This window comes from Urocampus carinirostris, chromosome 8 (assembly GCF_059441175.1).
Source record: "Urocampus carinirostris isolate Australia breed hairy pipefish chromosome 8, RoL_Ucar_1.0, whole genome shotgun sequence".
In the NCBI taxonomy this organism is placed as follows: Eukaryota; Metazoa; Chordata; class Actinopteri; order Syngnathiformes; family Syngnathidae; genus Urocampus; species Urocampus carinirostris.
In genome coordinates this window covers 2,664,381-2,680,163 of record NC_142356.1, presented here as the reverse complement: position 1 = coordinate 2,680,163, position 15,783 = coordinate 2,664,381, and the positions used below count along the sequence as shown (strand labels likewise).

Here is a 15,783-nt window from a genome sequence, read left to right as displayed (position 1 = left end):
TGTTGACGGGGGGATTTTGTAAAATTTTATTGATATGTATTCTTTTTCAATTGTCCACTATCTATTATTAGTTAATTCATGAGGTACGGGGATGAAGGAAGTATCTTTCTATCTATCTATCCAACTATCTTTCTTCCTTTCTAGACCTCTATCTATCTAGACATATATCTAGACATCTTTCTAGACATATATCCATCTAGACATCTTTCTAGACATTTATTTATCTAGACATCTATATAGGCACCTATCTAGACACCTATCTATCTTGACATCAGCTAGACATTTATCGAAACGTCTATCCAGACATTTATTTAGATGTCGGTCTAGACATTTATCTAGCCAATAGGTCGAGACACTTGTTCCCAGTCGAGGAACTGAGTTAAGATCCTAGCCAAAGGGCCGAGAAACTATCAGTGCTATTGCATCGTTCCTGGTGGTACTGCAATACTGGACTGATACGTGGAGTGAACAGAGCAAGCTACTTATCATTTGATGCAGACCTGCAGAGTCGGGGTACCCGTTGAATGTAATCCAAGGGGGAAAAAGTGTATTTTCCAAAGGTAAGGGTAGGAAAAATATATATCCACTATTGTCTCCCGCGTTCACAAACACTCACCTTTACCCGTCCCCAGTTCCCATCAGCCCGCGTTTGCTCCGCCCCTTCTTTCTTATTCGCTCGTGAAAATCAGCATAAGTGTCTCAAATAAATACAAATAGATACATTACAAAAATATACAGTTGCAAATACATATTATACGTGGTTACACATATTTACGAAGAAAGATAATAATAATAATAATATAACTTTATTCATCCCAAACCGTGCCTGTGAAAGGTACCAACACGCTACTATGAACCCGCACACAACGTATCAATTTTATCTGTTAAAGAAGCATACCGTAATTGTTGAATTCTGGGTAAACCGTCCTCATCTTTCTCTCTATAACTGTCGCTATAAAAGGCGTCTCCTCGCCATCTGAAAGAACCTTTGTCATATAGACAGTTTTTGCATAATTACGGAGTTGAAGTCTTCCTTGTCATAAGCGGCCGTTAGAAAAATGACATCAATTGGCCGCTTCACCGGATAAGCCGCAGGGCTGAACATTTGGGAAAAAAGTAGCGGCTTATAGTCCGGAATTTACGGTAATTGCACTGATGCTAAAGTGATATGTATGTATGTCGTATTTTTCCCTTACAAAATACGAAATCATCTTACACCGTAGCATGTGCGGCACAGTTCATGTCTTGGGAACCTCCTGCGTGGGTTCAAATCCAGCTCCAGACTTCCTGTGCGGAGTTTGTATGTTCTTCCCGTGCTTGCGTGGGTTTCCTCCGGGTACTCCCCCAGTACCAAAAACATGCACGTCAGGTAATTGGCCGGTCCAAATTGTCCCTTGGTGTGAATGAGCGAGCGAGTTGTCCGTCTCTGTGTGCCCTGCGACCAGTTGAGGGTGTCCCCTGCCCACTGCCCGAAGATAGCTGAGAAGGGCTCCGGCACCCCCGCGGCCCTACTGAGGATAAGCGCTGCAGATAATGGATAGATTAGTTTAATGTTTTTTTTTTTTCCCGCAGCCTGAAGGCGTCCTAATGAAAGTTCCTCAGAAAGTAGACCTTAACCCTGCTAAAGAGGGAATAAGTGAGTTTCCACTTGATACCACACGTACATGTGAAAAAGGTCTTTTTAAATTCATAATTTGGTGTTTTATCCTCCAAACCTGTAGACGGCAAACAAGAAGTCACCGTAAAGGGCCAAATTCCCAAGACAGATGTTGTACCAGGAACAAAACCCATCACGCAGATCTCTGTCACAGGTGAGATATTATGCAGTTCTAGAAGTACAGAAATTTGCCATGGTTTCCATGTTTCAGGGTTTGTATGGGTGCTTGAAATCCTTGAAAACGCCTGAATTACCCTCGTTTTTTCACAACACCTATATGGGGCTGGATTTCGCTCAAGATATTTACAGGCAGTGTTAAGATCCACGAGTATATTTGCGTTTTACTCAAGATCTAAATGTGGCATGTCTTGATAAGTGTACACACAAGATTAAGAATGGCATATGTAAATCGTGGCAGATTAATCTGTTGGAAATTAAATCATCAAAATGTAGCGTTTACCAAATTGTTCGAATGAGTTATCTGACTCCATTAACCAAACACAACCTACATTCATCCAACAATTTATGCGCGCTCGTTTCTTGAGAGAAAAATGAACTCGGAAGCCGACATTTTCACACGGGGGCGGATTTATTTTCCTAACAGAAGAACTAAGTGTACTCAGGAGACGGCCGAAGAAGTGACGTTGGAGTGTGTGCGGGAAGCCTTTTTCTGAAGTCCTTTAGCTTTCTCTTATTGGCTCACGTCTCCCAGCAAGATGGCGTCTCGGCTCCTCCCATGGGCGTGCCAAGCAGTTGTTTTGCGCCCAACGTTCTCACAACACAGCGCCTTGATACCAAAACAACGCCTGTCGTTCAGCGTCAGCAAATCCACGAGTTAACGTGCACGACTGCCCCATTTCCCACGAGTTAATCAAAATTTCTTAGACAAAATATTATGCTTTTCGTACAGCCTGCCCTGACATTGAACTACAGCCCAGTCAGTGAATATCTTTATCGCATTAAACTGAGTCAATCGTCTAAAATCCTTTAAATTGCAGATGTATTCTTTGATCTGCAAAATACATGATTCATTGGAAAGTTGGCCATGAAAATCCTTAAAAAGTGCTTGAAAAAAAGCGTACGAATCCCGGTGTTTGTGTGCAGGTCGGGAACAAGTTAGCTTTTTGGTGGAAAACGCGATCGCCGGGACATCCATGGGGAGTTTGATCCGCCAGCCCGGCGGCTGCGGAGAGCAGAACATGATCGGAATGACTCTGCCCGTCATCGCCACCATCTATTTGGACAAAACCAACCAATGGGAAGCCGTCGGCTTTCAGAAACGCGACGAAGCCCTTCTGCATATCAGCACCGGTACGTTCTCATCGTCGGGTTCAATGAAACAAATCTTCCATGCTATAAAAGGTTCAGATTCAAAACGAGGGATGCACTGAAATGAAAATTCTGGGCTTGACGCAAAAACTGAAAATGAAAAACTTGACGGATATCGGTATCGGCGTTTGTACGGGGATGAACGACGTATCTATCTATCTATCTCTCTATCTATCTATCTATCTTTCTTTCTAGACCTCTGTCTAGACATATTTCTAGACATCTATCTATCTAGACATCTTTCTAGATATCTATCTATCTAGACATCTTTCTAGATATCTATCTAGACATCTGTCTATCTAGACATCTTTCTAGACATCTGTCTATCTATCTAGATATCTTTCTAGACATCTATATAGGCACCTATCTAGACACCTATCTATCTAGACATTTATCTAGACGTCATCCAGACATTTATCCAGACGTCTGTCTAGACATTTATCTAGTCATCTATCTAGACATTTATCTAGACATCTATCGAGACACCTATCTATCTATCTATCTATTTATCTAGACATCTATCTTGACATCTTTCTTGACATCTATCTATCGATCTAGACGTCTATCTATTCTAGACATTTATCTAGGTGTCTGTCTAGAAATTTATCTAGAAGTCTATCTAGACATTTATCTAGACATCTTTCTAGACATCTATCTATCAATCTAGATGTCTATCTATCGAGACATCTATCTAGACATTTATCTAGACGTTTATCTAGACGTCTATCTAGACATTTATCTAGTCATCTATTTAGACATTTATCTAGACATCTTTCTAAACATCTATCTATCGATCTAGATGTCTATCTATTGAGACGTCTCTTCTATCTAGACATTTATCTAGACGTGTATCTAGACATTTATCTAGACGTTTATCTAGACGTCTTTCTAGACATCTATCTAAACATTTTCTAAACATCTATCCAGACATCTAACTAGACATCTATCTAGATTTCTATCCGTCTATCTAGACATCTATACATCTATCTAAACATCTATCTATCTATCTTTCTTTCTAGACCTCTGTCTAGACATATTTCTAGACATCTATCTATCTAGACATCTTTCTAGATATCTATCTAGACATCTGTCTATCTAGACATCTTTCTAGACATCTGTCTATCTATCTAGATATCTTTCTAGACATCTATATAGGCACCTATCTAGACACCTATCTATCTAGACATTTATCTAGACGTCATCCAGACATTTATCCAGACGTCTGTCTAGACATTTATCTAGTCATCTATCTAGACATTTATCTAGACATCTATCGAGACACCTATCTATCTATCTATCTATCTATTTATCTAGACATCTATCTTGACATCTTTCTTGACATCTATCTATCGATCTAGACGTCTATCTATTCTAGACATTTATCTAGGTGTCTGTCTAGAAATTTATCTAGAAGTCTATCTAGACATTTATCTAGACATCTTTCTAGACATCTATCTATCGATCTAGATGTCTATCTATCGAGACATCTATCTAGACATGTATCTAGACGTTTATCTAGACGTCTATCTAGACATTTATCTAGTCATCTATTTAGACATTTATCTAGACATCTTTCTAAACATCTATCTATCGATCTAGATGTCTATCTATTGAGACGTCTATCTATCTAGACATTTATCTAGACGTGTATCTAGACATTTATCTAGACGTTTATCTAGACGTCTATCTAGACATCTATCTTAACATTTTCTAAACATCTATCCAGACATCTAATTAGACATCTATCTAGATATCTATCCGTCTATCTAGACATCTATCCATCTATCTAAACATCTATCTATCTATCTATTTATCTAGACATCTATCTTGACATCTTTCTCGACATCCACCTATCGATCTAGACGTCTGTCTAGACATTTATCTAGACGCCTGTTTAGACATTTATCTAGACATTTATCTAGACGTCTATCTAGACATTTATCTAGTCATCTATTTAGACATTTATCTAGACATCTATCTATAGATCTAGATGTCTATCTATCGAGACGTCTATCTATCTAGAGTGAATGAGTTTGACATATTTACACAAGTAGAATAATAACAATCGTAAATGTAACTCTTTGGGGATGAAAATTGACTGTCACACACCAAGTATGTGTTAACGACTCCAAATTGTTAGTTATCTAAGGTTAGCTTCTAAACCAGGGGTGTCAAACTCATTTTAACTCAAACATTCTGTCGGGGGCCGGACTAGTAGATTAAAGAGAAAGAAAAAGAGAGATCAAGAAATAAGAGAAAGAGTGAGGGAAAAGGAGAGAGGGCAGGACAAAGAAAGAAAAAGAGAGAGAGGGAGAGAGCGTGAGAAACAAAAAGTTGTGAGAGAAGGGGAAAAGAAAGGGAGAGGAAGAAAGAAATCCAAAGAGAAATAGAAGGACAGAAGGAGAGAAAAGAAAGCACGAAGGGTATGAAGAGAGAAAGAGAAAAAAGGAAGTTAGAGCAAAAGAGGTTAAAAGACACAGAGAGAGAAAGAGACAAAGAGCAACAGAGAAAAAGTGAGACACAGAGAAGGAAAGAGACAGAGTGGGAGAAAAGGGGTGCAGAAGAAAGAGAGAGAGAGAAATGAATACAAGTACAGTGTCTTTGTTCGAGGCACCTGGCTTTGGCAACATCAAGTTGACATATTTCAACCTGCAGCTTGTTTTTCTCTTGCGCTTCTCTGAGTGTTGTCTCGCGGGCCGGATTCAATCCCTTGGCGGGCCTGAACTGGCCCGCGGGCCGCCTCTTTGACACCTGTGTTCTAAACACTAGCCAAAGTCCAGCTAGTGGCTAACAAAAGCTTTGAACTAGAGGGGGCAAGAAACTTTTGAGTCAATGCCTGGTTCTGAACTCCATCTCTCTCATCCATGGCATGCGCAAACTCGTCCCCCTAGTGACAGCCAGCTTCACATGGCTCGCCTCACATATTACATGACATTTTTTTTTTCTTTGTTTATTTTTGAAACTAAAAAAGCACTTTCGTTCATTCTCAACACAAAAGTGTTTGCTGCATCCCTACTGACATTCATGAAAGATTGTTTGGAACTTGGGTGGCTAAAAAACTGTTTTTGGGGGCACAGGCTTCAAAAATCAGCAGGTTTACCGGAAAGCAGATGGTTCTTTTGCTGTGTGGGCCAAAGGAGCGAGTAGCAGCTGGTGAGTAGAAAAATCAATCTCTTTCAAGAACAAAATTAGAAATACAGTGGAACCTCGGTTTTCGAACGCCTCACAGTTCGAACAAATCGGAGTCCGACCAAGAATGCGGAGAAATCCTTGCTTCGCTGTCCGGTCAAAAAATCGGAGTTCGAACGCCGGTAATGCGGGAGGGCGTACGCTAGGGTGCCATGCTGAGCGGCGTACGGGTGTTTTAGCCCCTTATTATGCCCCCGAAGAAAGTCGGTGCAAGCGGCAAAGTTGCTACTGGTGAAAAAAGAAAAGTAGTGCGCACAACTATTGCATTTAAGAAAGAAATAATAGCCAAATATGAAGGAGGTGTGCGAGTGTCTGATCTTGCCTGCGCCTTCTGCTGACCACCACAAAGGTAAGAATTCCTATTCATAAGATTACGATAACGCGAAGGTACGATTAGCCTGGGTTAGCTTTATGTGGGTGTTGGAACGGAGCCCAACTTTCAGGGTGTTGGAACGGAGCCCCCTTTCCAATGAACCGCTCACCACTTGTTGTGGAGACCCGGGTGCTAAATGACTTGTAAACGACCTGATTTTTTCATTTTTACACGTTCATGTTAGCTTAATCTTTCGTACGAAAGATTACGATAACGCGGACGTACGATTAGCCTGGGTTAGCTTTCTGTTTATGTTAAACATTCAAGGTCAACATTCAGGGTGTTGGATCGGAGCCCAACATTCAGGGTGTTGGAACGGAGCCTCCTTTCCAATGAACCGCTCACCACTTGTTGTGGAGACCCGAGTGCTAAATGACTTGTAAACCGCCTGATTTTTTTATTTTTACACGTTCGTGTTAGCGTAATCTTTCGCACGGAAGATTACGATAACGCGGACGTACGATTAGCCTGGGTTAGCTTTATGTTTACGGTAAACATTCATGGTAATCATTCAGGGTGTTGGAACGGATTAAAATGATTTACATTATTTTTAATGGGAAAAATGATTTCGGTGATCGAACAAATTGGTTTTCGAACAGGGTGCTGGAACGGATTATGGTCGAGAAGCGAGGTTCCACTGTATGTTTACAATGATTCAACTCTTTCAATTGTTGTCTTCGAGGCTGACGGCCTACGTGGCTAAAGTGTTCGCCATGGCCGAACCCCTGGTGGCCATACCGAGAAACGTCATCTGCGACGCCGTCAAGTTTCTTATTCTGAAAGCGTTTCAACCCGACGGCATGTTCAGAGAAGTCGGCACGGTGGCTCACGGCGAAATGATCGTAAGCCGTCCGTTTTTTTTTACTTTGCTGCCTTGATTTTTTTTTTCTTCACGCTGTAAGGTTTGAACATTTCTTATACCGATATCTGACTCCGAAGACGCTTCCCGTGTCTTGTGTCATGCCTTACAGTTGGCGCTTGGTCAAACTGCCGGTGTTATGCCGAGAAAGGGATTTGCATCCCCCTAGCTACTATAACCACTTTGACCTCGTTTTATCTCACTTTGATATCACTTTTTGGGAATGTCATGGCGAACATATAACCAAAACCACTTTGTCTTGCATTTGTTGGGAATGTAATACAACTTAAACCATTATGTCTTTGTATTTAGAATAGAATAGAAGAATAGAATAGAATATACCTTCATTGTCATTGTTACAAAATGGGTTAACATTGTGACAACGAAATTGGGCACTCCAGTTTCACACATTTACAGTGAAGTAAAAAACCCAAGAAGATAAAGCAACAGAGAAGATAAGGTTATGAAACAAGGAGGATATTTGTTGTGAATGCAGGGTTGTCTAATATAACAAAATATCATGGATATACTTATTACATAGGTCAGATATCAATAATTATAATTGTTACAATAATCACCGATTTTATACACTAAACCGTCCACTTTGCCAAAGCCAGGCACCACTCACAAACACTGTACTTGTATTTCTTTCTTTCTCTCTCTCTCTCTCTTTCACTCGGTCTCTCGTCCTCCCTTTTTCTCTCGCCTTCTATCTCTCTCTCTCTTTCACTTGCTCTGTTTCTCTTTTTCTTTCTTTGTTCATCTTTTTCTCTTTCTCTATCTGTGTCTTTTTACCTTCTTTGGCTCTCCCCTCTTTTCTCTCTCTCTTGCATCAACCTCCTCTTTCTCCCCTTCTCTCTTTCTCCCCTTCTCTTCTCTCTTTCCATTTCTGTTTGGATTTCTTTCTCTCTCTCTTTCTTTCCCCCTCTCACTATTTCTCTTTTTATCTATTTTGTTTAACATTCTGTCTCTCGGTCTCCTTTATCCCTCTCTCTCTTTCTCCCTTTCTCTCTTTCTTTGTCCTATCCTCGCTCTTGTTCTCTCCCTCTCTTTTTTCTTTCTCTCGTTTTCTTTCTCCTCAATCGACTTGTCTTTCTTTCTTTCGTTCTCTTTTTCTTTCTTTTGTTGTTTCTGAATGTCTTTCTTTCTTTTTCTCTTTTTCTTTGTCCTCAATCTACTAGTCTTTCTTTATTTTTTCTCTTTTTTTTCTTTTGTTGTTTCTTTTTTTCTTTCTTTGTGTCTGTATGTCTTTCTTTTTTTCTCTCCATCTTTTATTTTCATTCTTCCTTTTTTCTTTCTTTCCTTCATTCTTTCTTTCTGTCCATCTCTCTTTTTCATTCTTCCCACCTCATTAGTCTGGCCCCTAAAAGAATGTTTGTTCTATCTTGTGGCCCCCGAGTTAAAATGAGTTTGACACCCCTGTTCTAAAGTCAGAGAAATTATTGACCCGAGCGCCAGATATAGTCCACATATCAATTTATTTAGCCGAAACAAAGAGTTGAACAAGTCGGATCTTTCTTCCTTGCCGATTACAATCGTGTGGAGAAAGAGAGCAAGGTTCTGGGGTCTCCACATCTTACCACCCATGCTGATGAAATGTTCAAGCTCCATGACCAAGCCTCTGGCTGATTGGTCCTGCGTTCGTCGATGCAAATTTTCCAACCATGATTTGAACAACGAGAGGAGGGGTGATAGGACGGTACCAGGCACATACTCCCAACACCCCAGGCTCGGTGATGAGTCATTGTTATCTGCACAGACGCATTACAAAGTGAAGGTGGTTTACGACACACTTCTCTCAGAGTTTGCCCTCAAACACTGAGGTCATATTTTAGAACAAGTTTATTTGACTTTACGTAAGATAAAACAGTGTATATAATAGTATATAACTTCAATGCTAACGTAGCTTGTTGTCTATTTCTCGTAGGGCGACGTGAAGGGTATCGACTCTGATGCGTCCATGACGGCTTTCAATCTCATTGCAATGCAGGAGTCCAGAACACTTTGCGCCGCCACTGTACAGGTGAGTGTTTTACTCGATTCTCTTTTCTAAAATCTATTAACTCTTGACCAGAGAAAGAGACTCCAAAAAAAGTGACGGATACTAAAATTCTGCATCACCTCACCAGTTCCTGTGGTGCGTCTTGGGCGAGTTCAGCAATCTCTCGTTTTTCGCGGGGGTTTCGTTCCAAAAAAGTCTCGCCATCGTCAAAACCTGTGAAGTAGAAACATTTGTGTATTTATTAGATATCAGTAAGATATGATATGTTTGACTGTACCAAAATAACAACTATAGATAAAAACACAGAATCGCAGTTGAATGAATGAAACAGTGGTCTTTATTGTCATCATACAATAGTACGACAAAATTGGAGAGTTACTCCTTTCAGTGTAAAAAAAACAATATAGAAAGAGGCGGCTAGCTGCACGCTAGCATTGGAAATCCTCGGATTGAGCCAGGTCTCTGTGATGACTTAAACACAACCATCACAAAAGTAGCGTCTTATGACAAGTTGTAGCTCCAAGTTATCCGTACTATGAGTAATGGATCTGGAGAAGCTGAGATACAGGCCTGGCAGGGGTGGCTTATGTGGGTTGTAGCCGCGGCAGTAGGCCGGACCTGAAGCTCCACTTTTGCTTTCTTGCCCGCCACCGCCTCGTTGTGTTCCTGGACCCGATAACAATCCACCAAGCACCTGCTGGTGATCAGCATTTCTTTCGCTCTTCTGACTTTCCTCAGAGTCTGATTTAATTGAGCAAGCCACTAAAATACGAGCTGTAGCCATGCTTCGCAGTTTGTTTTGGGTAAACAAATGACCAGTGTGCCTACTTGTGTCAAGGAACAGAACAGGAAGAGGACCCAAATGCGTGACGTTTCTCACACAAGCTTTATATTACGGGAAATGGGACTGTCATGCACGTTAACCCAAAACGCCAGTGATTCGGCGATTGTCGGGCGGAAGACGTAAGGCAGAAGTCTGGCGTGGAATGACAGGAAGCCAGAGGCCGACCAGATCGATACCGATTGCACGAGCAGATATCGGTCGGATGGGGTCGATAACGGACAGGAAGGGACAGACAGGATTGACATCATGCACTAGAGACAGGAGTCCGATAGACGGAGATAGACAGAAACGATACCAGACACTGGAGATCGAAATTAAACCGGACAAACTAGACGGGACCGCTACCAGACACTGGAGATCGATAACCAACAGTACAAAAAGCTGGGAACGAAACTGGGGATCGATATTAAACAGGACAAAAATAGACGGACAGGAAACACAGGCAGGAAACCGGACAGAGTCAAAACCCACGTCTTGCGGGTGCAGAGGTTCGTCGACGGACTGACAAAGGGTGAGTGAGAGCACTGAGCGTAAATAGGAGGGAAGCCAATCAGTCAACGAACCAAACGGGCGGGGCCGATTGGGCGCCATGGGCAACCGTGACATCCCGCCCCAGCTGTTTGACTGACAACATACACCAGCATATCACAGTTGCGCACACAGACACACCCAGATACAGCACCTTTATCATCTGGTCGCCGATGTTTTTTGGTGTGGAGCGTCATGACAATACTGCTATTAGATCCTAAAGATTTTTCTGAAATGTATCGTCATCCTCATGATGGGAATTCTTATTTTCTTCTCCTCCAGAGTTTGGAAGACAGCGAAAGCAAAGCACTGAAATACCTGGAAAAACGTCTACCTAGTCTCACCAACCCTTACGCGGTCGCCATGACGTCCTACGCCTTAGCCAATAAGAATAAACTTAACAAGGAGATCCTCTTTAAGTTCGCTTCCCCAGGTATGTTTTGCAAGGATTGGTTGTTGTTTTTCAGGGGCCACGCGATAGAACAAACATTCTCTCGGTGGCCGGACTAGTGGATTGAGGAAAAAGAGAAGAGAGAGAAAGAAATAGGGAGAGAAAAAGAGAGAGTGTGGAACAAGGAAAGAGAAAGAGAGAGAAAGGGAAAAAAAAAGCAGAAAGAGAAAAAGTGAGAAACAAAAGAGATAAGAGCACTAGAGAGAGAGGGGGAAAGAAAGAGAGAAAGAAAGAAATCCAAAGAGAAATAGAAGGAGAGAAGGAAAGGGGAGAGAAAGAGTGAGAAGAGACAGAAAAAGAAAAGAGAAGAGCAAAAGAATGTAAAAAGACACCAAGCGGCAAAGAGGAACAATGAAAAAAGAGAGAACAGGAAAACAAGAGAGAGAGAGAAAGACAGAAAAGAGAGAGAAGAAAAAAGGAAGAGAGAGTAAAAGAAGGTAAAAAGACACACAGAGAGAAAGAGACAAAGGGGAACAAAGAAAGAGAAAAAGAGAGAACAGGAAAACAAGAGAGAGAGAGAGAAAGACAGAAAAGAGAGAGCAAAAAAGAAAGAAAAAAGTAGAGGGAGTTCGGCCAATAGCATATCGGCATACTCAAGATGCCGTGATGCAAACCAATAGCAGACCGGCATCTTTCATGACGTCGACCAATAGGAGACAGGCATCTTAGAGCTGTGACTCACACAGACATACGTGCAAACAGAATAATTCATCTTTCATGTTGTAAGGCTTCAACATTTCTTAAACTGAAATCTGACTCCGAAGACACTTCATGTGTCTTGTCCAAACCCTTACAGTATGCGCATGTCCAGAAGCCGGAGAAGTTATTGAGCCGAGTATAGTCCACATATTCATTTATTTAGCCAAATCAAAGAGATGAACAAATCGGATCTTTCTTCCTTGCCAACGGGGGCTCTCGGGTTGCCCACTTTTATGACACATGGCGATGAAATGTTCCAAGCCTCCGGCTGATTGGTCCGCGCCGCCGTCGATGCAAATTTCCCAATATTCCTTTGAAGCTTCGTAGAAGGGTGATAGGTCATCGCCGTCCGGACAGAATGGGGCATCGACACGCACATTCTAACCTCCCAGGCGAGGTGATAAATCATTGTTATCTGCACAGACTGAAACCAAAGAAAACATTCCAAAGCACAGGCTTTTTACGACATCCTTTTAAAAAGTTGCACTCAAGGCTGAGGTCAAACTTAGGACCAGTATTTTGAGGATAAGTGGAATAAAACAGCGTATAAAATAGTATATACAGGGATCAGAATTTTCCGCGGATCCGCGGATTTCCGCTGTTTTTGAACCCCAAAGGCATTCCGACTTTTTCACTTTTTCTCTTGCGTAGCAAACAAATTCAAAATCCGACTGTCTCACTCTTTCCTTTATTGCTCTGGCGCACCCTGGCGGCCGTTAGAAAAATGGCCCGCCCTGCTTTATTCCTGGACCCTGGCTATTTCAGCTGAAAATGAAAATCTCCATTCTGATCCCTGTATATAACTTCAATGTCAAATAAGGCGGCACGGCGGCTGAGTGGTTAGCACGTGGGCGGCACAGTTCTGAGGTCATGGGATCAAATCCAGCTACCAGCCTTTCTGTGCGGGCTTTGCATGTTCTCCCCGTGCTTACGTAGGTGTCTTCCGGCCCCAGATTCCAAAAACATGCACGTCAGGTGAATTGCCCGGTCCAAATTGTCCGTAAGTGTGAATGAGAGAGCGAGTTGTCTGTCTCTGTGAGCCCTGCGACCAGTTGAGGCTGTCCCCTGCCCACTGCCCGAAAATAGCTGGGATGGACACCAGCACCCCCGAGACCCTACCAAGGATAAGCGGGGCAGTTAATGGATGGATGGATGATGTCAAATAGTGGAGAAAATACTATAACGAGTGCCAAAAAACATCGTATTCCACATCGTAACGTGAAATCATTTTGAGCTAGGGATACGGTAACTCAGTTGTCCACTGTAAGAAAAGTGGATACGTTTGATATAAATTTGCAATCCTTTCCTGTATAAAGAATAGTTATAATGTTTATCAAATGTATAAAAACATATTTGATGATTGCATTGCAGAATTGACCCACTGGCCCGTGCCCAGAGGACACATTTATACACTGGAGGCGACAGCTTACGCTCTTCTGGCTTTGGTCAAGGCTGGGGTAAGTTGATTTCAATTAGTGAGGTTGGAAAATCTGGAACTTCTTCCGGAAAGGATTTTCCCTGACTCAATTCAAGTCAAGTCATGTTTATTTGTGACGACCTTAATCACAAAGAGTCTCAAAGGGCTGCACAGACCTCAGACTATTATTACTCCATCCCCTGATCTAAAACTTAAATGGTAACTGTTCCGCCTTTGAGAAACCTTGAGTCTAACCTATCTGCCTATACAGAGTCTCAGCAATGCAGAAGAAAAAAGACATCACATTTTCTAATATCTATTTACGAATAAATAAGAATGCAGCTATTTATGAAAAATATTTAAAGGATCCCCGGGTCGTTTGGGCACCACATCCTGTGGTGTGTTTTGAGCAAGTACAGCCTGGCGGCGCCCAATTGTTTTGTGTAGGGGTTTGCTTCCCCATATGAAACAGATTGATTGATACTAAATCCTAAGGGGGGAAAAAATGTTGTTCCAAAATGTTGAGTATCACATTGCATATTAGTGGCTTCCATGTTTTTGTTGAGAAATAAAAGACACTTGACGTCTTTTGCTTTTGTGATATATGAAGGGCTTAAAGCCTCTTTGACCATGCGTTTTGTATTTTGTCATTGTCAAGTCATGTTTATTTGTGACGCCCTTAATCACAAGGAGTCTCGAAGGGCTGCACAGACCACAAATTATTGCAAACCACAGACTATGATGACACCATACCCTGATCTAAAACCCATATGAGGGCAAGGAAAAACTCAAAAACCTCAACATGAGAAAAATGAAGAAACAAGGGACAGTCTCAAAGGGCTGCACAGACCACAGATTATTGCAAACTAAAGATTATCATGACACCATCCCCTGATTTAAAACCCACATGAGGGCAAGGGAAAGCTCAAAAACATTAAGTCAAGTCCTGAGTCCTGTTTATTTGTTTTTCCCTTAATCACAAAGAGTCTCAAAGGGCTGCACATACCATAGATTATTGCAAACTAAAGAGAATCATGACAATATCCCCTGATCTAAAACCTACATGAGGGCAAGGGAAAACTCAAAAACCTCAACATGAGGAAAATGACGAAACCTTGACAAGGGACAGTCTCAAAGGGCTGCACAGACCACAGATTATTGCAAACTAAAGAGAATCATGACAATATCCCCTGATCTAAAACCCACATGAGGGCAAGGGAAAGCTCAAAAACATCAAGTTATGTCTTGAGTCCTGTTTATTTGTTTTTCCCTTAATCACAAAGAGTCTCAAAGGGCTGCACAGACCACAAATTATTGCAAACCACAGACTATTATGACACCATCCCCTGATCCAAAACCTACATGAGGGCAAGGGAAAACTCAAAAACCTCAACATGCGGAACCCCTTTTTTTAGCATTTAACCTTACGGTGACGCATAACAAATTCTTAGCAACAAAGATGAATGTGTATTCAAGCCTTCAACCCCCCAAAGATCTGTATTTTTATGAACTGTTGCTTATAAAAGTCCGTTTTAAAAGTAAGCTTAAAGTGCATACCCCAAAAGCGCGTGTCATTTTTTTTCTTCGAGTAAAACTTTGTTTTTCCGGTCGTTTGAGTGATTTGAGGTGACAGCCATGAATACATCTGAGAAAGAAAAACAAACTCAAATTTCATGGCTGATGAAGATTTGACATATGGTAAAAAAAAAACATGTGTGTTCTTCCAGGAATATGAGGACGCCAGACCCATCGTGAGCTGGTTTAAAAAACAGGCTTTTGTGGGCGGAGGCTACGGATCAACTCAGGTAAGGGGGGAAAAAAAAGGACGAAAATTGAACGGAATAGAAAAATCATTGAAAAATAACAAAGACTGTCAGGATAAATAGTCAAAACTATTTACAAGATTTGACTGAGAATGTTTTTGTGTCAATCCGGTCCGAATAAATTCAGGGTAGTATCGATACCGGCTTGATTCCGTTACTTTTTGCTTGGAAATCTCATGACCATTCATAAATAATTAAACCTCTCCTCCTTGAGTTAGTTCTTAATTATGATAGGGAACGCCTAAAATTGTTTATTTTTTATGAAATAACTACAAAATAAATGAATAGAATGCAAACTATATAATATACACACACACACATATATATATATATATATATATATATATATATATATATATATATATAAGACCAGGGGTGTCAAACTCATTTTAACTCGGTGGCCACGATAAAACAAACATTCTCTCAGGGGCCAGTAGATTAGAGAGAAAGAAATAAGAGAAAGAGAGGCAGAGAAAAAGAGAGAAAGAAACAAGAGAAAGAGAGGCAGAGAAAATGAGAGAGGGTGGGACGAGGAGGGATAGGGAGAAAGAGAGAGAGAGAGAGAGAGAGAGAAATGAGATTAGAGAGGGAGAGAAAAAAGATTAGAGAGGG

The 15,783-nt window shown here is 41.3% G+C and overlaps 1 protein-coding gene and 1 long non-coding RNA gene across 3 annotated transcripts in view; one reads left to right on the top strand and one right to left on the bottom strand.

Moving 5' to 3' along the window:
* Positions 1 to 15,783, top strand: part of LOC148360484 (complement C3-like) — a 76,153-nt gene that overhangs the window by 41,839 nt on the left and 18,531 nt on the right. For both annotated transcript variants that reach the window (XM_088341328.1, XM_088341329.1), the window contains exons 23-31: positions 1,573 to 1,636; positions 1,722 to 1,811; positions 2,762 to 2,968; positions 6,064 to 6,139; positions 7,231 to 7,390; positions 9,335 to 9,430; positions 11,064 to 11,214; positions 13,303 to 13,388; positions 15,076 to 15,153. In XM_088341328.1, coding sequence (XP_088197454.1) covers positions 1,573 to 1,636; positions 1,722 to 1,811; positions 2,762 to 2,968; positions 6,064 to 6,139; positions 7,231 to 7,390; positions 9,335 to 9,430; positions 11,064 to 11,214; positions 13,303 to 13,388; positions 15,076 to 15,153 — 1,008 coding nt within the window. The remainder of the gene's footprint in view (positions 1 to 1,572; positions 1,637 to 1,721; positions 1,812 to 2,761; positions 2,969 to 6,063; positions 6,140 to 7,230; positions 7,391 to 9,334; positions 9,431 to 11,063; positions 11,215 to 13,302; positions 13,389 to 15,075; positions 15,154 to 15,783) is intronic.
* Positions 8,867 to 9,742, bottom strand: LOC148360485 (uncharacterized). The gene is made up of 2 exons (XR_015851067.1): positions 9,534 to 9,742; positions 8,867 to 9,158 (listed from the first exon to the last, which is right to left on the bottom strand). It is a non-coding gene; the product is annotated as an uncharacterized LOC148360485 (long non-coding RNA).